Source organism: Sapajus apella, unplaced genomic scaffold, assembly GCF_009761245.1.
Source record: "Sapajus apella isolate SASKATOON/1434 unplaced genomic scaffold, GSC_monkey_1.0 scaffold41, whole genome shotgun sequence".
Lineage (NCBI taxonomy): Eukaryota > Metazoa > Chordata > Mammalia > Primates > Cebidae > Sapajus > Sapajus apella.
In genome coordinates, this window is record NW_022436981.1 from 11,388,000 (window position 1) to 11,414,016 (window position 26,017).

Genomic DNA, 26,017 nt, shown 5'->3' on the forward strand with positions numbered 1-26,017 from the left:
GTGTGTGTGTGTGTGTGTGTGTGTGTGTGTGTGTGTGTGTGTGTGTGTGTGTGTGTGTTTATGTATATAGCTTTGGAGGAAGAGTAAAAAGTACCCAACTGTCCACATTTTTTTTCTGCATATTATCGCATACAAAACCTAGCATTTAATATTATAGAATTCATTCTTTACTTTTTGTATGTGTGAATCAGCATCTTGTACCCCAAGACATGTTTATTTAAGCCAACTCTGTGTGGGAGGAAAAGCTGAGGTATAAGGGTTATATTGGCAATTGTGACTGGAATTCGGTGAAAACTTCTTTGATTAGGAAAAATTTTTGCCACTGCAAGTGCCAAAAATTGTACAAAACAACATTTTACAAAGGGCCTCTCTCTGTCCTGCCTCCCCTCCTGTGCTATGGAGAGACCCATGTCACTCAGCCTGCGTGTGCCCTGGGAAGGCTGCTTGGAATTATGGCTTTGTCTGTAAGACTGACTGCCTCCTTAGTGAGTCTTTGGTGGTTGGTATAATATGATAAATGGGATGCATTTGAAAAAAATTCTCCATTTAGCATTTCTTTTCCCCTGCACACCCAGAACAACAGCTGTGGTAGCAAATGCAGGCTTGGCTCATGCATTCATATTTAGTCTTGTTTGACAATTCCAGATATTTTTAAGCAGGATTGAGTCAAGCAGCCCACAGCACAGCATTCAAACTGTCTTAATCAGCCAGGCTGTTTGGCACACAAGGACTTTGTTTTACCCTAGTAGTAAATAATTCTAAATGAAGCGATATGATGTACTGAATGTACCCAGAGTCGTAGCATTCAGTATTTTACTACAGCCTGTCAGCATCTCTTTTTACATGCTTGTTCTGTTCACTGCTAGTTGTTTTATTTGTTGTAGCTTTTGAATTCCATCCTTGACAAGGTCTGGATTCCTGGTTTACATACATAATAGAATCCTACGTTTTCTGCCAATGTGGCCCTTCCTTCCCTGCTCTCCTCCCTCCGCATAGCATTGCCAAGTAGATGCAGTGTTCATTTTTGCCAAGAAGGGTTTCCTATTGTGGCAGCTTATTTCCTTCTTAAGATCATGAAATTTTGCCATTTGCTTCTTCTGTGGATGAATGAATCTCATCCCAAAGGCCTGCTCTCTCAATGTATGGGGTTTCTTACACTGTTACAGATCTTCCGCTCCCAGGCTCCTCTTCAATCCCTCCACATAGCTGGGTTTCTGAAGTCTTCATGTTCAAGTCCTCCCTTCAGCTCTATGACTGTCCTTGCTGCCTCCTGAAGAAGGACTTGATTTGTCTACGTTTCTGCAAGCTGCTCACATTTTTCAGATGAATCAAACCCAGACACATCAGAATGGACTTTCCCTTGACCTTGGTGTTCTCCTCAAGCTGTTTGCCCTTTTTTCCTTCTGATTGCTGGGCTTTTTCAAGGCATACTCTACCCCATGTTCTCAGAGGTGGAGATTTAATAGAACAGTATAATTTTTTAATGGGATTTGGCACAGGATTGCTAACTCTTTATTTTAATAATAAAAACTATCGCCATTATTTAGCAAAAGACAAAGAGATTTCAACCCACTAGTCAGGGTATAATCTCAGATTAAACAACAGTTCTTTTAAGTATATAAATTCAGCTTTATTATCAGAAAACCTTTCTCTCCAGTTCTTTCATTTTGCCAACCGTGAATACTGTGTCTCTGACTAGAATTTGACAACTACTGTTTTACGCTCACTCTGTCTGCCTCCTCTTTATCCGCCGCCTTCTCAATCTTTGTATTAATAGTTTGGCATCCCCTCAAACCACTCTGCCCTTGTTCTCTCAAAGGTGACTGCAAATTCCTGACGCCAGGCCTGCATCTATTTTACCCGTTGTGTTGCTGCAGTGATCCACCCTCTGGGGGGTCTCTGCTTTTTGGCTTCTGGGACTGCTCTGCATGCAGTTCTTTTCTTCCCCTCTGCCTCCTGGGTCTCTAAAGAAGCCCATGTCTCGTTCCCCTCCTCATAACAGCAGGTTCATTTCCCTGCAAACTAGCTTCCTGTCTCCTCACACTGCTCATCCACTCCCATCTCTGTAAAATGAGTACCAAATGGCACCTTGGAACTTCGGGCATGTGTTTCTGACTCCTCACTTTGTCTCTCCGTATGCATTCCTCCAGCATTTTTGACTCCTGCAGTGTGTCTGGAGCCGATCAAATCTGACTTCAGACCCTCAACTGCTACTTTGCAGTCTTCCTCGGCCGCGAGGCAGATGGCTGGAATTTCATAGTCCTGCCTTTCACATGTCAGCAGAATGACCTTGGACATTTTATTTAATGTTTCCAAGTCTACTTCTGCATCTGTTAATGGGACTCCTGCTATCTCTCGCAATATCTGTGGCAAAGATTAGAGATAATGCATGCAAAATGGCAGTCCCGATACCTGGTACATAACAGACCTTCAAAAATGGCAGCTCTTCTTATTTGGAGTAATATAGTCAAAGAGGGCTTGGTGGGAAGTAATTCCCCTTTGCACTTTTCCTGAGCTGAGCCTGTCCCCTGCTGTTTCACCCAGCGCCTAGGACTTACCATTTATGTCTAAAGTGGCAGTGACACCAGCTATCAGGTGACTATAATTTCAACAAAGCTTTTTTGAGCAATCGATAGTTGGAAAGCAATTCCAAATTTTCATTGGAAATAGAAATATTGTGCTTAAAAAATATGAAGTGTCCATATGACTGAAAGGAGGTGATTGCATTTGCACTCTTGATACCATGGCAGCCACCTGGAGCACAGGTGCCAGCTCAGCATAGGCCGGGATGAGCTATAGTGCACATTTTCTTAGCAGGAGTTGCTCTAGCATTTTGAGAATTCAGTGTGCTAGCAAGAGTATTAATCTGCTGTATTAATTCCTCTCCTCTCATAGTAGAGGACAGTATTGTATGGGAAGAAGATCAAGTTCTATATAATCTTTCTTTTGCATTATCCATAGCACTTTAATATTGGTAAATATAGAAGGTGCTCAATAGAGATGTTAATAGTTTGCATGAGAAGGACAACCCAAGTGGGCTTACCTGTAGATAACATCTTATATATTTTCTCTTTAAACACTCAAAACACAAATGTAATTAGACTGAAATGGGGAAATTGGTTACCTTGAACAGATCCTGAGGTGATGTAAAGAATGTCAATGCAGAAGGTTGTTAGTCTTTGATGTCTACATGCAATTGCTGATTCCTGTTAGGGCTGCCTCTGCATCTGGCCCTCTTTGTGGGGCGGTTTGTGGTGCAGTTTTATTTGTGAGGGTACCATTTGTTTATGCCATATTATTTTTTGTTTGTCTCTGATTTGTTTTAACATCAGTGATGTGGCAGTGAGGTACTGTCTTCAAATTCTTGATTGCTTATGTAGTTACATATTTTTAAAGATCTAATATTGGATCCTAATGACAGGCAACGTACTTAAAGACTCAGTTCTTTCTGTATTGACAGAATTCTTGATATTTCCTTCCTCTGGTTTGAGTGAGTCCAGGTTGAGAGGAGACCAACAAGGCATATGCCCCAGGCTTCACCAGTTGGTATGAAAAGTGACCCGCACGTAAAAACCATCCTGGCAACTTGAGGAAGGTTGCCTTCCTCTCCCTTCTTTTAATCCTGTACATTTGTGTACTTTGCCAAGTTATAACGTATATTCCCATTTTACCTCTCAGTAGACTTGTGAGGTGGATGAGAGAGAGATTCCAAATCCCTTTCACAAGGAAACAGAAGTCCAAAGTGGTCGAAGTTTACCTGTATTAAATGAAGATGCTGGCTGTGGAGTCGGTCTTGATTCCAGACCCTGTCGGATTGGTCAGTACATGTCATTGAATGCCTACCATGGCCCCACACTGTGGCAATGGTGGGGCACAGTGGAGAACAACATAGGTCTGGTTCTTGATCTAGTGGAGGATACATCTAGTAGGAAAGTTATTGAAAAGATTCTGTAGATAATCACTGCTGAGAAAAATGCTTCAAACAAGGACTGTTGGGCACCATGGAAGGCCTTATTATTTGGGGGGATTAATGGAAAATTTAACCGAAAATGTAAGACACTCTATTGCCTTTTTGTCAGTAGTGCTACATTAAGAAATAATTGTGAAACCTTTTAACATTGTGTACTGAAATACTAAGTTGTGATCCAAAGTTGATAAAGATTAATCATACTAAAGAATTAAATAGGGTTCAAATTTTTAAAGTTTCTTCTTTGTTACTTTGATTTTTAAAATTATGTATCTTGAAAATGAATCTTAGTTTGGTCAGTTTAATCTGAAGAATTAGGTAAAGAAAAAATTTCAGATGATACGCTTCCTCCCTGATTCCCTTAGACTGAGCTGCTGAAAATTCAGAGACAGGTGTGTCTCATGACCCTCACTTGTTCTTTTCAGAGGCAAGATGACTTTATAGTCAAGACTGTGGGTCAGGACTGAGATGGCACAGGGCCAAATCCCACTGACCAGCTGTGTGAATTTGGGCAAGGCCCTTACCCATTTGGTGCCTCCATTTGCTGATTCAGAGAATGGCATCTCCTTAACGTTTTTATGAAGGTTTAAATGAGTTCATTTGTGCAAAGTGTTTAGAATTGTACCTCACACTAAGTAGGGGCTCTGTGAAGTTCTGCCACTGCAGTTTTATGATCAAGGTGATATAGGGCCCTCTGACTGCAGTGAGGCTGGAACCAGGAGAAAGAAACTGGTCTGTGCCTGGACCAAATCCAGGACCCTGGCCTTGTTAGCCCCTTGTACTAATAGGCGAACACAGCATCTTACTGTGGGGAGAGTCATGCCGATGCAGTAAGTGTGAATAGTTGCTTAAACAGCGCTTGGCCCCTTTTCAGTAGTAAAACTTCAACTTACCTTCCATATCATAGGTCCTGAGGTTTAAAATGTTATCCTTTGTGATTTTACAAAAAGACACATTATTTGAAGAAGGTAATAATTTGCTTTCTTTAAGCCATTTTAGTTTTTTTAAATTTAACTTTCTACTGACAAATGCCATCAAATATTTGATGATCTTAGAGAATAGCCACAAAAATATGTAAGACATAAGTTTTGTTTTGCCTTGCATTTCATGGTATTCCCAGTGGAAGGAACATAGTATTATAATTTGCTAGCACCAGATGGGTCTTGAAGCCAGGAGTGAAGAGAGACTATTTGTGTAGAACAAGAAGAGATGCCAGTGAGTAACTGATTTATTCAAAAAGAATTTATTATGCTGTCATAGACCAAACAGATGCTGTCTGCCCATAGTCCTTCCTGAAAGGAAATGACCAGGAGTTTATAAACTCACGTACACCTAGAAGGAACTTGAGAAGTCAGTTAATCCAGTCTGTCTCTATCACAGGAGGGACTCTAAAATACTGATAGCTTTTCAGAAAACGTCGTGATATACCTTAAGGATTCTGGGGATGTGGGAAGAATGCCCTAATTTCTTACAGAAAAGTAATCTAAGGCATTACTTTTAGGATTCAGTGGGGTAGAATCTCAGCCTGGCATGTTCAAAAATGGCTGCTGAGGAAAGAATATAAGTGCCAGGAGGGCAGGGAATGTTCTTTTAAATCACTTTTTAAGTGATGATATCTGTTGTGAAAGCTATATGCGGTCTCAGAAACCCTCTGGCCAGTGGTGCCAGGATTGTTCTCCTGGTGATGTTGAAGGACACTTTGCACAGACAGAGCTTAAGGCTGATGATGAGTTTTTTTGTGTGTGTGTATAGGCTGTATAATGTTTATATTGCTAAACTGCACATTTCATGTTTTTATTTTTATTTTATTTTTTATTTTTGTTTTTATTTTTTTTGAGATGGAGTCTCACACTGTCACCCAGGCTGGAGTGCAATGGCGCAATCTTGGCTCACTGCAACCTCCACTTCCCAGGTTCAAGCGATTCTCCTTCCTTAGTCTTCCAAGTAGCTGGTACTGCAGGCGTGTGCCGCCACGCCTGGCTAATTTTTGTATTTTTAATAGAGAAAGAGTTTCACTGTGTTAGCCAGGACGGTCTTGATCTCCTGACCTTGTGATCTGCCTGCCACAGGCTCCCAAAGTCCTGGGATTACAGGTGTGAGGCACCGTGCCTAGCCTCATATTTTTATTTTTAAAGCATGTCTGTAAATCTCACTAATTCAAAGCAATTCTAATTCAAAAATAATGATAGCTTAGAATGGGTCAGAATTAAAAGTTAGCTTAAGAAAGTTGTAGGAAAAAGATTAATTTTACAATCATTCTTAGACATTTTATAAAAAGCAAATTTTATGCTTTTATTCTTGGTGTATGTAGAACAAGCCCAATTTGCATTAATGAAAAATATGATTAATTTTTTTTTCTAACTAGAAGTGATGGCTGATGCCTGCAATCCGAACACTTTAGGAGGCTTAGGCGGGAAGATTGCTTGAGCCCAGGAGTTTGAGACCAGCCAGGGCAAGACAATGAGACCCTCTCTCTACAAAACATTTTAAAATTAGCTGGTCATGGTGGCATGCATCTGTAGTCCCAGCTACTTGTGGGGCTGAGGTAGGAAAATTACTGGAGCCTTTAAGATCAAGGCTGCAGTGAGCTGTGATTACACCACTGCATTCTAGTCTGGGCAACAAAATGAGACCCTGTCTTAAAAAAAAAAAAAATTTTTTTTTGTTTCACCGTATGTAAAAGCTTGAACTGAGAGTTGGCATGTAGTAGTTTGGGTTACATTCCTTAACGAGTAGATGAAAATCTCATTAATAGTACCAAGTATTATTAGTATACTAACTATAAGTATTTCTAATACTTCTATATACATAGATGCTTATTTAAAGTTTAATCATTATTGCTTCTCAAATAGTTAAAACTAGCAAAAATTCTCTAAATGTTATTTCTATTAGGAATGCTACTTATTTATTTATTTATTTGTTTGTTTGTTTGTTTGTTTTGTGAGACAGAGTCTCACTTTGTCCCTTAGGCTGGAGTGCAGTAGCCCAAACTTAGCTTACTGCAACATCCGCCTCCCAGATTCAAGCGAATCTCCTGCCTCAGCTTCCTGAGGAGTAGCTGGAATCACAGGCATGCTCCACAATGCCCAGCTAGTTTTTGTATTTTTAGTAGAGACATGGTTTCCTCATGTTGACCAGGAGTTTTCAAACTCCTGACCTCAAGTGATCCACCCGCCTTGGCCTCCTAAAGTGCAGTGATTACAGGCGTGAGCCACTGTGCCCAGCCAATATTATACTACTCTTCAAATTATTTGGCCTTGGATGGAAAACAGTGGTCATCTCTGTTGATCCCCTCCCCCAGTGTTCTAGTGTGCCATTTATTTTACGCCCCTTTAAGTTGGAGATGTATCATCTTTTTTTACAGGAGAGGGAACTCTTTGTCTATTAGATTAATTGTAAATAGATCAAGCTGGCATATGGTAATCTGCTTTCAAGAGATCTTTCCAGCCTTCTCTCCAGATGCTCTCATTCTGATATCCTGCTGTTGCAGGCACACTGTACCTTCTTTCCCTAGGGATCACCCTCTCCTCACTGTGCATCAAATGTCACTTTCATACCTGTGCTTCTCCTTTGCTCTTATTGGATTCAGAGCATAACAGGGTCCTTCTTTGCCTAGTTTCTTTCCTTCTCAACTTCTGCAGCACTTACATTATGATATACTAGCATTGTTTAAAAATACTTGTCGATTATCTATTTAACAGATAAGGAAGTTGAGGCACCCATAGGTTAAGTAGTTTACCCAGGGGCACCAACCTAGTAAGTGCAGAAAACTGGTGCAGATATTGCTCTTATGGCTGTTCAGATTTGATGGAGGTTATGTTGAGTACAGAGAGAGACCATTTAAAAGGCTGTCGTCATCATCTGGATGATCGGGGCCTGAACTAGCTTGATAATAATAGTGGACAGAAAAAGATGGATAGGAAAGATAATTAGAGACTATCAAAAGGATTTGGAAATTGGATGTGAATGTCAAAGAGGGGAATGGTGGAGCCTGGGGAAAAAATTCAAATTACAATTTTTAATGGGGTATTGTGGTCAGGCAAGACCTCATTGAGAAGACTTTTTTTTTCTTCAGATACTTAGTCTTAAGCCTCACATTTGTCCTCAGCAGAACATTTGGGTATCAGTTAAAAGTGATTTCAACTGCGAATAACCCGCAAGCTGTATAGTATCTCTTGTAAGAGATCTGGCACTAAGCAGTTTTCTTAGTGGTAAAATAGAAATAGTATGCACCACATGAAAGAACAGTGTTCTTATACAGTCTTTGTTGCATATAGTTTCTCATGCATTCCTTCAGAATCTATGAACTGCTTACAATCTGCTTAATACTGTGTGGGCTCTGGAGAAACTGCAACTGGCAAGGTCAACATGGTCTTTCTTCCCAGGGACCTTAGAGTTTAGTAAGAGAGATTTACCATCGTCAAACAATTAGTTAATTAAAACTGTAACAGATCTTACAAACGTGAAGCCCAAGATACTTGAGAGCTGGAGAGCCCAGTCTACTCTTGGATTTCAAGGAAAGTGTCCCTGGGGATTTGACATGTTAGCTGAGTATTTCAGGGTAAGCATCTTGCTTGAAGCAAACCAATCAAGACTTTTTAAACAACACTATTGCCTTTCTTGTCTGAAGTTTTTATTTTACAGGCAAATATATTCAAAGGGTCAAGTCAGAAACATGCATGTGTTGGAAAGAAGAGGTGTTGGGAGTCAGGAGACTTGCGTTCCGTTTACTATCTGCTACTTTATGCATATAAGCAATTTAGCCTGGAGGGCGAATTCACCTTCCTATAAAGCAGACCCCTAGGTCAGCTGTGTCTGGACTTAGTCCAGCTGTGTTCTGTGGCAGTTGTTTTTGTTATCCTCTGATCCTTGAATTCCAGACCGGCTCCACTGGAATTTCTTAACAGCCACTATTCATGTGATTTCTTGGTTGGCCCATCTTTTCAGGTCTCAGAGATGCATCTGATATTCTGAGTAATATTAAAGGCTTCTGCCTACTAGCCATACCTTTTGTCTTTACCCTCTGCTTCTTTGATTTTTTTTTCATTGATGTAGTAGTTAGCCACTGTAAAATTTATATTTTAATGTATGGCTTCATCTTCTTCCTCAGTACTTGTGAGACACCTCTTTTCAAATTTTTCTCTCTCAGTGTTATAATTTATTGGGAGGTATCTTTTTTAGCTTTATCTTTAATGGACACATAATAATTGTACATATTTATGAAGTGCAGGTGTGGTGTTTTGATACATTTATACAATGTGTAGTGATCAAATCAGGGTAGTTAGCATATCTGTGACCTCAACATTGATAATTTCTTTATGATAAGATTGTTCAAAATCTTCTCTTTTAGTTATTTTGAATTTAATATATTATTGTTCATTCTAGTTGCCATGCATACTGTGGAATGGAACACAATAACTTATTCCTCTTATCTAACTGTAACTTTGTACCCATTAACCATTTTCTGATGCCTCCACCCCACTACACTTCCTAGGCTCTCTTAATCACTATTCAACTTGCTACTTCTATGTGATCAACTTTTTTAGATTATACATCTGAGTGAGATTATGTGATACTTGTCTTTCTGAGCCTGACTTATTTCACTTAACATGTTGTCCTCCAGGCTCATCTATGTTGTCTCAAATGACATGGTTTCATTCTTTTTTTTAATGTCTGAATAGTAGTTCATTGTGTGAAATATACCACATTTTCTTTATCCATTCATCTGTTGAGGGACACTTAGGTTGATTCCATATCGTGACTCTTGTGAATAATGCTGTGATGAGAGTGCAGATAAATCTTTGATATGCTGATTTCATATCCTTTAGCCATATATCCGATAGTGGGATTACCGAATCATATGGTAGTTCCATTTTGAAAACTGCCATAGTTTTTTCATATTGGCTGTACTGACTTACATTCCCATCAACAGTGTATAAGAATTCCCTTTTCTCTGCATCCTTGTCAGTATTTGTTATTTTTTTGGCTTTTTGATAATAGCTATAATAACTGGAGTGAGATGATATCTCATTGTGGTTTTGATTTGCATTTCCCTTGTGATTGGTAATACTGGGCATTTTTTTCATATACTTGTTAGCCATTTGTATATCTTCTTTTGAGAAATGTCATTCAGATCAGATCTTTTGCCCATTTTTAAAAATTGGATTTTTCTTTTTTGCTAATGAGTTTTTTCTGTATTCTAGATATTAACAATCCCTTGTCAGATACGTAGTTTGCACATATTTTCTGTCATTCTGTAGGTTGCCTCTTTGTTCTGTTGAGTCTTTCCTTTGCTGTGAAGAAGCTTTTTAGTTTGATAAAATCCCATTTGTCTTTTTTTTTTGTTGTTGTTGTTGTTGTTGTTGTTGTTTTTTGAGATGGAGTTTTGCTCTTGTTGCCCAGGCTGGAATACAGTGGTGTGATCTCGGCTCACTGCAACCTCTGCCTCCTGGGTTCAAGTGGTTCTCCTCCCTCAACCTCCTGAGTAGCCAGGATTACAGACACGTGCCAAAATTCCCAGCTAATTTTTGTGTGTTTAGTAGAGACAGGGTTGCACCATGTTAGCCAGGCTGATCTCAAACTCCTGAACTCAGGTGATCTGCTGGACTTGGACTCCCAAAGTGCTGAGATTACAATGTGTGAGCCACTGCACCTAACCTGCCTTTTGCTTTTGTTGCCTGTGCTTTTGAGGTCTTGTCCAAAGAAATCCTGGCCCAGACCAATGCCATGAAGCATGTCCCCTGTTTTCCTTTGGTAGTTGCATAGTTTCAGGTCTTACATTTAAGTCTTTAACCCATTTTGCGTCAATTTTTGTATATGGTGAGAGATAGGGACCTTGTTTCATTCTTCTGCATGTAGATATCTAGTTTTTCCAGCACACCCAATGTGTGATTTTGGCACCTTTGTTGAAAATCAGTTGGTCGTAAATGAGTGGGTTTATTTTTCTTTTTAAAAAATAATTTGTATTTCCATAGATTTTGGAGGAACAGGTGGTATTTGGTTACATGAGTAGTTCTTTGGTGGTGATTTGTGAGATTTTGGTTCAACCATCAACTAAGCAGTATACAGTGAATCCAATTTGTAGTGAGTTGATTTATTTCTGGGTTCTCTATTCTGTTCCACTGGTCTATGTGTCAGTTTCTATGCTAGTACCATACTGTTTTGGTTACTATTGCTTTGTAGTATAGTAATTTACATTATTATCAACAGTGCATAAGAATTTCCTTTTCTCTGCATCCTTTTGAAGTTGAGTAGTAGGTTACTTCCAGCTTTGTTCTTTTTGCTTATCATTACTTTGGCTCTTTGGGGTCTTTTGTGTTTCTGTAAGAATTAGAGCATTGGGCTGGGCGCAGTATGGCTCACACCTCTAATCCCAGCAGTTTGGGAGGCCAAGGAGGGCAGATCACAAGGTTAAGAGATTGAGACCATCCTAGCCAACATGGTGAAACCCTGTCTCTACTAAAAATATAAAAATTAGCTGGGCATGGTGGTACATGCCTTTAGTCTCAGCTACTCAGGAGGCTGAGGCAGCAGAATCACTTGAACCTAGAAGGTGGAGGTTGCAGTGAGCCAAGATTGTGGCACTGCACTCAAGCCTGGTGACAGAGCAAGACTCCATCTAAAAAAAAAAGGAAAAAAAAAAGAATTAAAGGATTTTTTTTTTCTATTTCTGTGAAGAATATCAATGGTATTTTGATAGCTATTGCATTAAATCTATAGATGCTTTGGATAGTATAGATACTTTTAACAATTTTTTTCTTTTTTTTTTTTTTGTTGGTGACAGAGTCTTGCTCTGTCACTCAAGCCTGAATGCAGTGGCACATTCTTGGATCACTGCAACCTCAACCTCCCAGGTTCAAGCAATTCTCTTTCCTTGGCCTCCAGAGTAGCTGGGATTACAGGCATGCAGCAACACGCCTAGCTTAATTTTCATATATTTAGTAGAGATGGAGTTTCACCATGTTGGCCAAGCTGCTCTTAAACTCCTGACCTCAATTGATCTCCTGCCTCAGCCTCCCAAAGTGCTGGGATTACATGCCTGGCCGTAACGTTAATTCTTCTAACACATAAACACAGTGTATCTTTCCATTTATTTGTGCCCTCTTCAGTTTTTTTCATCAGTGTTTTATAGTTTTCATTGTAGAGATTTTTTGCCTATTTGGTTAAATTTATTCTTAGGTATTTTATTTTTTGTAGCTATTATAAATGGGATTAATTTTTAAAAATTTCTATTTTAGATAGTTCGCAATTGGTATATTAAAATGCTACTGATTTTTGTATGTTGATTTTGTATCCTGCAACTTTATTGAATTTATTTACCAGTTCTCACAGGTTTTTTATGGAGTCTGGTTTTTTTATATGTAAAATTATGTCATCTGCAAACAAGGACAATCTAACTTCTGCTTTTCCAGTTTGGATGCCCTTTATTCCTTTCTCTTGCCTAATATCTCTGGGCAGGACTTTCAATACTACGATGAATAAAAGCGGTGAGAGCAGATATTCTTGTCTTGTCTAGATCTTAGAAAAAAAGCTTTCAGCTTCTCTCCATTCTATGATGTTCACTGTGAGTTTGTCATATGTGGCCTTTATTGTGCTGAGATAATGAGGCACCTCTTTAGAGCCTTATAGACTGCTCCTCAGGACCTGAAGTAGTGACAAGAAGAGAGACTATCTGGAGTATGATCAGCACTTTTCAGACCAAGGCAAGCCAATGGCATGTCGCTGCCTCGCTTGCCTGAACAGTGATGCTAATCCTGTAATGAATTTGTTTGTTTATTCTTAAGCATGGCAATGCTATGACTTGAGCATGGGAGGGCCAGCACTCAGTGACATAGACCTATAGTGATGGGTGAGTCACTTCATGTCTCTGAGGCTTCGTGTCCATTTTGTATAATGAAAGATAAAATAATTTATTGTGAGGGGATTAAATAAGATAATGTATATAAAAGTGCTACAACTGAATTTGTACTCAGCCCACAAATGTTTGTGAGTTTAAAAAAATCTATTCCAGATTCAACTATGGACAAGCTATGTATATATATTAGTGGAAAACAAACACTATGGTCCTACTTTCATAAATAAGCTAGTATATTTGTGCTATTACTTTCATAAATAAGTGATTATATTTATATAAACTAAGACCATAGTGTTTGTTTTTCACTACCCATTTGACCATGCAAGACAGAAAATAGTGTGAGGAAAACGTTGGCATAGATCCAAATGTTTTACGCTTTTAAGTTTGAACTAAAAGTTTTCATGTAGCATCTGATTACTGTGAGGTTGTTGGAGCAAGGTGCCCATTTTTTCCTTTAATTCTCCCCTTTCCCCACCACCCACAATTTAGAAATATTAAGTATATTTTGGCTCAGACTGCATTAGTCAGACTGGTGGAAGAAACAGCAGGGACCAGGAGAAATCTTTCTATTTTAGCCCTTCTCAATGTTAAACTGTCCAAAATAAATGAATATTTTAAGTTAAATGCTGCAAACTAAAGGCCTTTTAAACGCCTAAAAGCTATAACCTCAAGTTTTGTATCAAGAGAGGAATTTAAAATAACAATTTTGGTCATTTAAAAATCACAGTATTTAAAGGCCAGTAAATATGAGGAGAAATATTCAACTGCATTAGTAATAAAAAGAATGTGAAATAAAATGTAGCATTAGTAATAAAAAGAATGTGAAATAAAATACTATTTTACCAATACAATTGGCATTTTTTTTTAAATGTAAAAGAAAGAAAAGAGGAGGAAAGATGTTGAATAGGGCATCTTGTATAGGGCTGATCAAAGTGTAAGTTGACATAACTTGCTCCTCGCAAAAGCAATTTAACAATATTTTTCAAGCACTGTAGAGATGTTAATGCCTTTGACACAGTAATTCTACTTATGGGAACTTAGCCTAAGGAAATAATCAGGAATGCACATAAATGTACATATTTGTGGGTATATAGTGATGTTTTGATACATATAATGTATTGTGAACAGATCAAGGTAATTAGCATATTCTTCTAAAGCATTTGTCATTTCTTTGTGTTAGGAACTTTCAATATCCTCCTTTCACCCGTTTGAAACTTAATATATTATTGTTAACTGTAGCTCATCTTACAATACTAAAGTCAGGAACTTTGGCACAACCTAAATGCCTAACAATGGGGGAATTGATTAAATGAAGTATGGAAATATCATATAATGTGCCTTTCTGCCATTAAGAATGGCAAGCTACTTGGAAAAATAATGACAGGAGAAAAAAGCTTATAAAGTGAAGAAAATAATCATTAACTTGGTATTGTGAAATATCTGTATACATATTCTTTGTGTGCGTATGTGCACGTGTGTGTGTGTGTGTGTGTGTGTGACAAGTTGTTAAAAAACCACAATAAAAGATTACCTCAAGGTGATGAGAGTGTTGGTGGTATTTATTTTCTTCTTTGTATATTTTCCAAATACTTATGTTTGCAATCAGAAAAAAAATAATAATTTAAAAGTACGCCACTTTAGAACACCTGTTACTGATACCAGCACATGAAAACATAAGGAAAAAAAGTCTAAGGGTAATTATAACAGAATGCCATCAGTGCTTGTGATAGAATGGTGGAACTTGATGGCAGTCGTGGTGGTTTTTGTTATTTTATTATTTAATTGGTTTGTTAAATAATTGTACATATTTATGCCTACATAGTGGTGTTTTGATACATATGATATATTATGATCTGATCAAGGTAATTAGCATATTCATCTAAAGATTTATTATTTCTTTGTCTTAGGAACTTGTAGTATCCTCCTTTCACCCATTTGAAACTCCTTACTATATGTATTGTTAACAGTAGTCATCTTACATTGCTATAGAATAGCAGTTCTCAACCTTTTTGGCACCATGGACCGGTTTCCTGGAAGACAAGTTGTATTAGTCCATTTTCAGACTGCTAATAAAGACATATCTGAGACTGAGCAATTTACAAAAGACAGAAGTTTAATTTGACTCACAGTTCCACCTGGCTTGGGAGGCCTCACAATCATGGCAGAAGACAAGGGGGAGCAAGTCACATCTTATGTGGATGGTGGCAGGCAAAGAGAGCTTGTGCAGGAAAACTCCCCCGGTAATAACCATCAGATCTCGTGAGACTTACTCACGATCATGAGAACAGCATGGGAAATACCTGCCCCCATGATTCGGTTACCTCCCACCGGATCCCTCCCGCAACACATGGGAATTCAAGATGAGATTTGGGTGGGGACACAGCCAAACCATATGAGCAGTTTTTCCATTGACTAATGTTGGGGATGGTTCTGGGACAAATCAAGCTCATTATGTTTATAGCTCACTTTATTTCTATTATTATTGCATTGTAAAATATAATGAAATAATTATACAGCTCACCATAAGGTAGATTCAGTGGGAGCCCTGAGTTTGTTTTCCTGAAACCAGACAGTCCCATCTGGGAGTGATGAGAAACAGATCATCAGGCATTAGATTCTCATAAGGAGCACACAACCTAGATCCCTTGCATGGGCAGTTCACAATAGGGCTTGTGCTGTTATGAGAATCTAATACAGCCACTGATCTGACAGGAGGTGGAGCTCAGGCAGTAATGCAAGTGTTGGGGAAAGGCTATAAATACAGATGAAGCTTCGTTCACTCGCCCACCACTCACCTACTGCTGTGCATCCTGGTTCCTCACAGGTACTGGTCCGTAGCCCAGGGATTGGGGACACCTGCAATAGAACACTAGAACTTACTCCTCCTATAGCTATAATTTTGTTTTTAATATTTGATGTTTTTAATATTTTTCTTTAATGTGCTTCTGTTGAGAATATATCTTAGGAAAGCACATATAAATGTATTAAAATACTTTATAAATCTAGGTCATGTTTGAATGGAGGTAGGAATTTCCAGATATTCTCTTGTGAGTGTGATCCATCTTGAAATGATGAAAACTGTTCATAATGGTGGCAAATGATAGACATTTTCTCTACTCCTACAGATATTCCTGAAATTCCAGAAAGCATTTCATTCTGTAAAGCACTGCAGATCGCTGACTTCAGTGGAAACCCACTGATGAGGTAAGCTTTCTGCTTACTTTTCTATCTATAGTAGTAAAGATGTCTTTTTTGAGAGCCAAGCAAACAACACAGTCAGGTTAACTGTCTTGGAGGTACCTAAATGGATCACTGTCTTTATCAAGGATGGTTGACTTTCACAGATACTTCTTTATAAATAGCCCTGTACGATGACAGGCATGCTTTTCTATTGATAGAAACCTTAAAGGATGTTGTAGGGAGAGGGGTAGCACAGTGAAGTGTACAAAACAGGATGAGGACTGCATTTCTGAAGCAATGTGAAGAATTGTAGTAGTTTATAAATCCCCTATTGATCTGTTCTGTCTTGTGGTATAAGACAGGGTTCTAAACTACCAGAGAGCTTACACCAAAGTTATCCAAGGAGAAATTATATTACAGTTACTTTTTTTGTTGTTCTCTAGTCATGAAACATGTTTACTATCTTTTACTGTCTCACCGGTCCTCTATTACGCCATTAAAAAAAAAAAACCCTATCAACCTCATTATTTCCTTAGCAATAGCTGTGGGGATTTCTTTGCTTTTTTCCCTGCAAATAAAGCCACTGTGTCCGTTTTACTAATTCCAGCTTTTCCAGCTTTACCCTTCTTGGTATGACACAGTCTGTTGCCCAGGCATGGCTGAGTGGCATTGCTGTGAGCTGTTCCTTATGGCTTCTGGCTTAGTCATGAGTCCATTGATCATGGGCTTCCAGGCATTTTTTGTTGCCATTGTAACTGAATTGTGCCCACATGGTAATGCAGAGATAGCTCTTGGGAGTCTGTTCTCGAGGTCTTTTTGGGCCAGGTGGGTCCATTTATAAGATTTCTCAAGAGTCTAAAAGGAACCTCAGAGGAAATGTACTCTTCCTTCTTTCTGTCTTTTTTCTTTTGATCTAGGAAATCTTAAGATTAAACTAAAATTTCTGAGTCATCTCACCCACTTCAAAATTGCTTGGGCCTTCTTGGGTATGGAGTGCTGGAGAATGCACTATTTAGTTTTATTTTTCCAATACCTTCTTATTGCCTATATATATATATATATATATATATATATATATATATATATTTTGAGACAGAGTCTCACTTTGTCACCCAGGCTGGAGTGCAGTGGCAAGATCTTGGCTCACTGCAACCTCTGCCTCCCGGGTTCAAGCGATTCTCCTGCCTCAGCCTCCTGAGTAGCTGGGATTACAGGCAGGTGCCACCATGCCCGGCTAACTTTTGTATTTTTAGTAGAGATGGGGTTTCACCATGCTGATCAGTCTGATCTCAAACACCTGACCTCATGATCTGCCCTCTTAGGCCTCCCAAAGTGCTGGGATTACAGGGGTGAGGTACTACGCCTGGTCACATTTTCTTTTTAAGACTATTTCTGATTCTCCTCCTTTGAATTGTAGTGATTAAGTTACATGTAACATTTATTACTGTAAAATAGTTATCTAATAAGCTATACTCTAATAGCTTTCTTACTCATCACTGTCTCTCCAACCTTATCCTTTTTCCTCATCGTCTTTCATTCAACTGTCTCTTTTCTTAAAACTTTTCTATAGCTCCCATCTCTGTAACATAAAGTCAGAGCTCCTCCATGTGCTGTGCAAGCCTCTTCTTGCCCCCCGGTCCGACCTTGGTCTGTCTCTGAATCTTCATTGCCCTCAGTTGCCTGTGCTGGACATCACTCTCTGCTGTAATATAAAGTGCTTCTAGTTAGTTCATTTCATGCCTCTGTCTTCCTGACAGCACCAACCTTTTCACCTTCCTTATGATGCAGTTCAAGCATCACATGTTGTTTTGCGATTGCTCCCCACAGGCCCCTCTTCTGGGCTCCCATAATGCTCTATGTGTACCTTTTTCATAGCACTTGAAATTTACCCTTAAGTTATTTCTCTGACCGAGACTCCTTGACTAACCTGAGGAAGTTACTTGTATTTCTCTATTATTTATTATTGTATCTTCAACTCTACTATCATTCCTGGAATGGAGTAAGTGCTCAGTAAATGTTTGTTGAACTGAACTAAGCTTAAGGGAGGTTACAGGGTTTGGCAAGCTGAGAAATTCTCATTCTCTTGCTGTTGAGTTTTTTTAAAACCACTGAGTTGCTTATTCCTTTTTTCTATTTCTTCGGTTTTCCTTTTCTAATGTCTGATGACATTTGACTTTACTATTATTTCAGTGCTCTCTCAACTGGAACACACCAGGATTGTGTGAAGTTTTGCTGTTTTTTGTTTGTTTGTTTTTATTCTGGCTTTCTATTTGGCAGACTTCTTAAAGTAAAGCCATTTTAAGTTGGTAGGTGTGCTGTTTTTTAAGAATTAAGATGATATCTGTGAGTTGAAGGGACCTTAAAAATTACTTAGTTTGGCTTATTTGTTTTATGGCTAAAGAAACTGAGGCACATGTAGGTTAAATTACCTTTCAGGATCACACAGCTAATGAGTGGGAAGCTTGGACTACAGTTCATTTCTCCTGACCTTAGGTCTGTCCTTCCTCGTCACATCTGTACTCGTTTAGTTCTTACGATGACAGCCAGTAAAAAAGCAGCTATTTAAACCTGCTATTTAAAACTCTATTTTTCTTAAGTTTAAGAAAATCTTAGCTAGTTTTTAAATTATAAAATGACATGGACTTTCCAGTAAAAACTCAGGCATAACAGATAAGTTGCATCTTTTGAATTATAAGTAAAAAACTTACCTCTGTTAATTGTTCCTGAGAACCAGTTCCAGTGATTATAAATATTCCAGTTAATACCCCGATCTTTTGGATCTGGATTTGGTTTTACATTTGGAATTAACCTATATTAAATATCAAACTGTTATGTAGACTTTTTTTTAAAAAAGGAACCTAGAAAGATAAAAATGAAAGATTCTAATATAGAGACGATCACTAAAGCCAGAAGTCTCTCCCTCACTGAGAAAAGTGATACTTATATGTTCTGTTGTCTGTATTAGCAGATCTGTGTTTAATAACCTTCAGCATTTTAGATGCAATAAGATCCTTTTCCTTTAGTTAGTTACCTCCATAAATATGGTAACCATAGAAATATTAAAACTGAACTTTCTTTGTGAATTTTAAATAATGATTTTATTTTGAAGTATTATTCTGTAGAGTTTAAGGGACATATAAAAATATCCTTTTGTGTAGAACATAGTAAAACATAAAATGATTTCAAGTGATTGGCAACTTAATAGAACTAAAAGAAAAATGTTAAGAAAGTAGCAATTGTCTGTCAGCAGATCAATTCTAAGTAATCTGTAGCATTCCCCTGGATATTATAAACTAGAGGAAGAAAAATAATTATGCCGTAGCTGTCCTGTATTTTTTTTATAATCTCATGGGCTGGTGAAACGTTCTCTTTATTTTCCTCTAATCAATAAAATATTTTTACTCTTAGACACTTCTAGCTGCAGCAATAATTCATCATTTTCTTTAATATTCAGTAGTCTCAACATTTTTTTTGCCTTTATTCTTAGAGCTGGTATATTTTTCTACTTTAGTTATTTCTAGATCACCATAAAAAGATAAGTATTTATCATGCCCTGTAGATTTATTATGTATATGAAGTCTTCGTTTTTTCCTTACAACTCTTTTGTTTATGGGAAGACAAGGCAAACATACCATATATAATGTCATTTTTAGGAGGTTATTTCAATTAGCACATAGAATAAATCATTATATTTATGCTTGGTGTGTACTGTACTTGAACTTTTCTTTTTTAATTTACAGATTTCTTTTTGTTTTAGGTTGCCAAAAAGCTTTCCTGAATTAGAGAATTTAACATGTCTTTCTGCAAATGACGTCTCACTGCAGTCTCTACCTGAAAATATTGGCAAGTAAGTTTTTGTGAAGTTTGGGTGGATCAGAGCAAAAGGGGGTTTATATCATCAGCTCTAACCTCCTTCCCTTTTAAAGCTCCTATTTGTCTATTCAGAAAGCCGTTTACTCATACTTCAGTATGACCTTCAGGAAAGATTATAGCCAGCCACCTATGTTTTTTGCATCTAAATGTCCCTAAATTTTATTGGTTAAAAAGGTGCTGCTACTCATTACTAGTAAAAATCCTAAATTGTTTGGAAGTGGTCTTTAAACTGATTGATGGCAAAGTAGTAATTTAAGCCAAGTACTATGTGTCATGTAGGTGGCCAGTAAATACTGGTAGAAACAACCACTCAGCAATTTTAAACCATGATGGAGAGCCAACAAACAACTCCACTAAAAACGTAAACTCTATGCCTCTAAAGGACAGCTATGTCTGACAGACAGTGTTTGTGAACTGTGGATCCAAGAATAGGGAATGAGAATGGTGTATTTGGAGAGTGGGAGTGGAATTGGGAGAGGAATGGAATGACTGGGCACATTCCATGTTGCCGCTTAGAGGTTGTAGAGGACCTAGCCATGGCGAGAAGTAGAATCCACTGAAGACAGTGTCTGCTGGTGAGTAAATCTTCTGTTAGACATTCCCACAGACGAACTAGTTGAATTATCTTTGCAGACCTTTTTTACTTCTCCAGGACATACCCTGGGTTAAATCAGGTTGATGCAGTAGCTCATACCTAACCACTTAAAATAGAAGTCTGACTGGTCTGCCCTAACCCGATAGACGAGTGTTCCCTAGCATCATAAATGATTTTCCTTGTTTGTACCTGTCCTGCATAAGTTCTAAGACAAAACAGAAACTTGCTCTTTGAGAACCACAGCAAGCAGTTGAGCACAATCTATCTGACGTGTCTATTCTGCAAAAGTTCTCTTTCCAGAGGTGTATGAGAGTATTTGCAGACACATTTTCCCCTCTCCTTTCCATCCACTTAAGGCAGAAGACAACTAGCTGACACCTGTTCAGCCTGCAAGTTGGTGTTTTTCTGAAATGCACACTGATGTTTTATCTTTATGCCATTAGACTTACTAATTAAAAACTGTCCTTAAACTCTCAGGAGGGGAAGAAGAAAAGAAGCCCTCAATACACTCTAGGTTTATGGTATCAGTTGCAGAGAAAACAGTGGTGTGAATTTTGTGCATGTACACTTCACTTTTGCTGCATCAAGTGTCAGATATTTATAATTTAACAATTCTTGTGCTGGGCACGGTGGCTCACACCTGTAATCCCAGCGTTTGGGGAGGCTGGGGTGGGAGGATTCCTTGAGCCCAGGAGTTCAAGACCAGCCTGAGCAACATGGTGAAAACTCATCTTTACAAAAGCAAACAAAATTAGCTGGGTCTGATGGCTCAAGCCTGCAGTCCTAGTTACTTGGAAGGCTGAGGAGGAAGGATCACTTGTGCCCAGAAGGTTGAGACTGCAGTGTGCCATGATTGTGCCATTGAATTACAGCCTGGGTAACAGAGCAAGACCCATCTCCCTTTTCCCCTCACCATGCCAAAATTCTTAAATATAGTAGCCATTTAAACACCCAAACTGACACTGTCCTCCTCTTGCTTCTCAGGGTCTCTGGAGTTTAATTTCCTTATTACCCTCCCTTCCATTCATTCTTAGTCTACAGCTACCAGATGGTCCTCCTTTCTAGCCTCTGATTCCTGCCCCTCTCAATTTTTTCCCTATTTTGTGTCATTTTGAAAAGCCTTAATGCTTTGAGATAAAATATGTTATTAAACCAGAGTGTCCCTCTCACTCTCTACTGTACTATTTTAAAGGAAATTATTATTTTAGAATAAATTTTTACAATGTTCATTATTACATAGTTTCTGTTAATATCTGTACCTGTTTTTGTGGATGTTCAAGATTTGTTCTCTTTTTCTTTATTTGGGTTGTAGACTTAATCAGCTTCTGTTACTGTTATAGCATTGTAGATACTGATTGCTTACTGAATAAAATGCCACTTTGAGCTTGAAATTAACTGATACTTATTAGGTCAGTTTGTGAAAAGAAATGAAAAAGAAAGGCTTTTCTATTCTTAGTTGTTAATAATTTTGTTACCATAGCAAGAAGCTATGGTTTCTTCCTATTGGATTTATGATTCATGCATGCTCAAGTACTGGCCTTTTCTCATATACCAGAAAGAAACAATCAAAGAACAAATTCTTCCTTTGAGAAGATTGGGCACCCCTGGTATGCAAGACCATGTGGAAAAGGCACTTAAAACAGCTGAAACAGTGAATTGTTGAGGAAATGTCATATATGCATAAGTGTACTGTATTTTAAACAAATTATTATTTGAAACTTGCAAGCTTTCCACATGGGAAGGCTTCATTCTTTTCTCAAAGCATTCCCAAATAGTTTCTTTAGAGCATTTAACACATTTAATTAACCAATATTTAGTAACCAGCACTTCTCAGAGATATAATTGTTGTGTAAAGAAGATCTATCTATTTAATATTGCAAAAAATTTGAAAGGACATGGAATGGCCATTTAAATGCTTGATTCTTACTGCTACCTTTGTGGAGTCTGAGGTAGAATCTTTGTGTAAATTACCTCTGCTTATGTGGTCAAATGGGTAAACCACATTAGCATCGGCCTTTCAAGCATCAGTGAAGACAGAACTTCAATTCTCCTCTTGGCACCTAGAACAGTATTTGGCATTGACTGGGAAAGCTTTGGCTATCTCAAGGACATGGGCCCCCTCAGGACTGGCAGGGGTACTCAGACTAGGACGGGAGGGCAAAAGCCTTTATATAGATGGAGTGAGCAGACTTGCAGTGCCTTGAACCTGGGGGTACCTGCACACATCTCTCTTATCATGTGTTTGGTTTGCCTATGGTCAGTTAATTTGAAGAAGTTTTTAGGAGTTGATGGCAGAGGTAGAACTGGACTATGGCTCTCCAGATCCCAGTCCTGTGTTTTTTTAATACTCCACCCTGCCATTGGCATAGGGCAGTTGGTTACTGGGGCCCTTATGGGCTCAGTAACTTTCTCTTAGTACTCCTGGAAATATCTAACAGTTCATTAAGTAGGTCCAATAATCTCAATAAGTGATTATGTCCTAACAACCTAGTAGCTGTTTAAAAAAATTATACATATAAGTTGAAAGAATACATATTTTTATTTCATTCTTAAATATTCCCAATTATTTACACTAAGTCCTCACATAACATTATCCATAGGTTCTTGAAAACTGTGACATTAAGTGAAACAAAGTGTTATGAAGCCAGGTTTACCATAGGCTAATTAATATAAACAAGAGTTAAGTTACTATGGCATATTTCTGATCACAAAAACATCATCAAACTTCCGGGTAAAACCCCAAAACACTTCTAATATTAAACAGTGACATAAATATGAGCTATACATACATTTAAGAAAGATTAATAAAAACAGATGAGGTAATTATTTACCTAATTTTTGGAGAACCAGTGAGGAATGGCAGCTATAATGGTGGTGGGTTAAATCAAGGAATAAATGTTTACAAAGCAAAAATTTTAAGGAACACTTCCTATGGTGCATTTCAAAGACAATCATGAATAGGGTAGGCTCACTGATTACTTTTGTACTGCAGCATTTATTTGTGCATTATATGATTTTCATATACTTTGTTAATTTTTTATTTTACAATAATTTGTGTTCATTTATTCATTTTCCACCCCGCTTATTCCAGTTCAGGTGAATGTTAAAATTTTTTACCTTCCTTGTCTCTTTCCAAACTGGCTAGGGTGTTTCATTTAATGATTGAAATTTTACGTCTTTCATCATGCCTTTTCCAATGATTGACAGGTGGAATAAATCCCAAACTTGGAGGTTCCCTGACCTACCTCATAGTCCTGACACAATAAGTACTTTAGTCCTTTGTCTTTACACAGAAGTGTAGTTGTTCATTGTTTAATTGTATGTATATAACTGGTGTATGTACTTGGATCACCTTGTGCTCTGATACTGCAGGGACCTTGGTTTTCCAGCTCTCTTTGTGTCTGTACCTACCCTGGCATTGTTCTCACATACTAAACAAATACACATGACAAGGTACAGAGTATTGGCTCTTTCATTCCACTTGCTTCCAACATAGGCCATCAAGTTCAGGTTCTGGAAGCTTTATGCTAGGACCACTTTAGTCTATTCCTGCATCGTCACTTTTTTGGCCTAATGTGGTTGTACTCAATTTCTAGAAAAAGTTTTTTTAAAGAAGCAACTATTTTAAAAAACAGCTTATGTTGCTCTAAAACCTTCTAACAAAAAGTAATTATTGTCTATTAATATTGCTTAATATATCTGACACAAGGAACCATTAGGGAGACAATAAATTATTTTTAGGGAAACAAATGCTTTACCAAAAGAACTGGTAAGCTTTTTCCTTTTTAATAACATTTCTAACATTTATTTTCCTGCCTTTGTTGCCAGTAAGCTTAGAGCTAATTCTGATGAACAGTGAGAGCAGCTGTGTTCCTTTCTGTGCGATGAAGGCAGAGCTGATGCCGACAGTCTCAGTCGCGTAGGGACTCTTTGAGGCACATACACTGTCTCATGACACCCTTCCTCCTGAGGCTAGCTTTACCCATCCTGAGCTTTATTAGCTTCCTCTGTGAAATGGAGATCAGTGATCTGCCCAGGTGTGCGTTGCTTGTGGGTGGTAGAGCTGGCATTTGAACTTAGTTTCTTCCTTGAAGATGCTGCATTTTCTTGACTGTGTGCTTCTTATAAAGAACACATTAGTGTCTCCCCATTTTCATGGCCCAACATTGTTTCATGAACCTTTTTGCATATGTGCAATTTTTAAAGCCTTATTTAAATCTCCATTAGAAAAAGTTGGTGTATAATTAAGTGAATGTCTTTCTATATCACTGCAGCTGCCGGTTGGCATGGAAGAGCATGCAATGGGGTCTTACTGAGTCACAGTCCAAGTCTTGGACAGGCTTTCAGAAAGCTATCTGAATTAAAACAAATATGATATTTTAGACATGCCCTTAAAAACAGTGCCTAGTGAACAATGGCTTCTTACTTTACTATCACTATAAAGACTTGGAAGATTCCACTGGTAGGGTCAGGAAGAATAATTTTGGGCCGGGCGCGGTGGCTCACGCCTGTAATCCCAGCACTTTGGGAGGCCGAGACGGGTGGATCACGAGGTCAAGAGATCGAGACCATCCTGGTCAACAAGGTGAAACCCCGTCTCTACTAAAAATACAAAAATTCAGCTGGGCATGGTGGCGCGTGCCTGTAATCCCAGCTACTCAGGAGGCTGAGGCAGGAGAATTGCCTGGACCCAGGAGGCGGAGGTTGCGGTGAGCCGAGATCGCGCCATTGCACTCCAGCCTGGGCAACAAGAGCGAAACTCCGTCTCAAAAAAAAAAAAAAAAGAATAATTTCGTTTTAAGGAGTTTTGAAATGTTGGTATAATGTGTGAATGAATTTGTCTTTCAAAAGAACATTTTAATACTGAAAATAGTTTTCTTGGGATCAGTTGTTTCAGGTTCTATTCAAGGAAGCCACACACTTTGTGTTTTACTTTTTAAAAGTGAGTTACTCTTCAGATGACATGATCTTATATAGAAAGAATCCTAAGGAATCTGTAAAAATTATTAGAGCTAATCAATTAATTCAGGAAGATAGCGGGATACAAGATTACAAAACAAAAATCAGTTATATTTTTATATATCAGCATTAAACCATTCTATTTACAAAACACCAAAAAGAATAAAATACTTAGGATAAATTTAACAGAAGAAATGTAGGGCATGTACATGCAAAGCACAACAAAAACCACTGAAAGATTTAAAGAAGACTAAGTGGTAAGATAATGTTCATGGGTTGAGACTTAATATTGTTAATATAGCAATACTCTACAGGTCAATCTACAGACTCATCTTGAGCCCCATCAAAATCTTTACATACATGGTTAATTGATTTTGACAGAGGTATCAAAACAATTCAGTGGGGAAAGAATAGTCTTTGTTTAACAAATGCTGTTGACACAACTGACTATGAACATACAAAAGAATGAAATTATACCCCTACCTCACACCAGACAAAACTAAACCATAGTCAATAAGAGATCTCAATATAAGAGCTAAAACTATAAAAGTCTTATAAGAAAACAAGGGTAAATCTTTGTGACATTGGA

At 38.1% G+C, this 26,017-nt stretch overlaps 1 protein-coding gene across 2 annotated transcripts in view; it reads left to right on the forward strand.

Annotated features, from left to right (window-relative positions):
- Nucleotides 1–26,017, forward strand: part of LRRC1 (leucine rich repeat containing 1) — a 135,385-nt gene that overhangs the window by 74,063 nt on the left and 35,305 nt on the right. For both annotated transcript variants that reach the window (XM_032299715.1, XM_032299713.1), the window contains exons 3-4: nucleotides 15,947–16,025; nucleotides 19,759–19,848. In XM_032299715.1, the coding sequence (XP_032155606.1) occupies nucleotides 15,947–16,025; nucleotides 19,759–19,848 (169 nt within the window). The remainder of the gene's footprint in view (nucleotides 1–15,946; nucleotides 16,026–19,758; nucleotides 19,849–26,017) is intronic.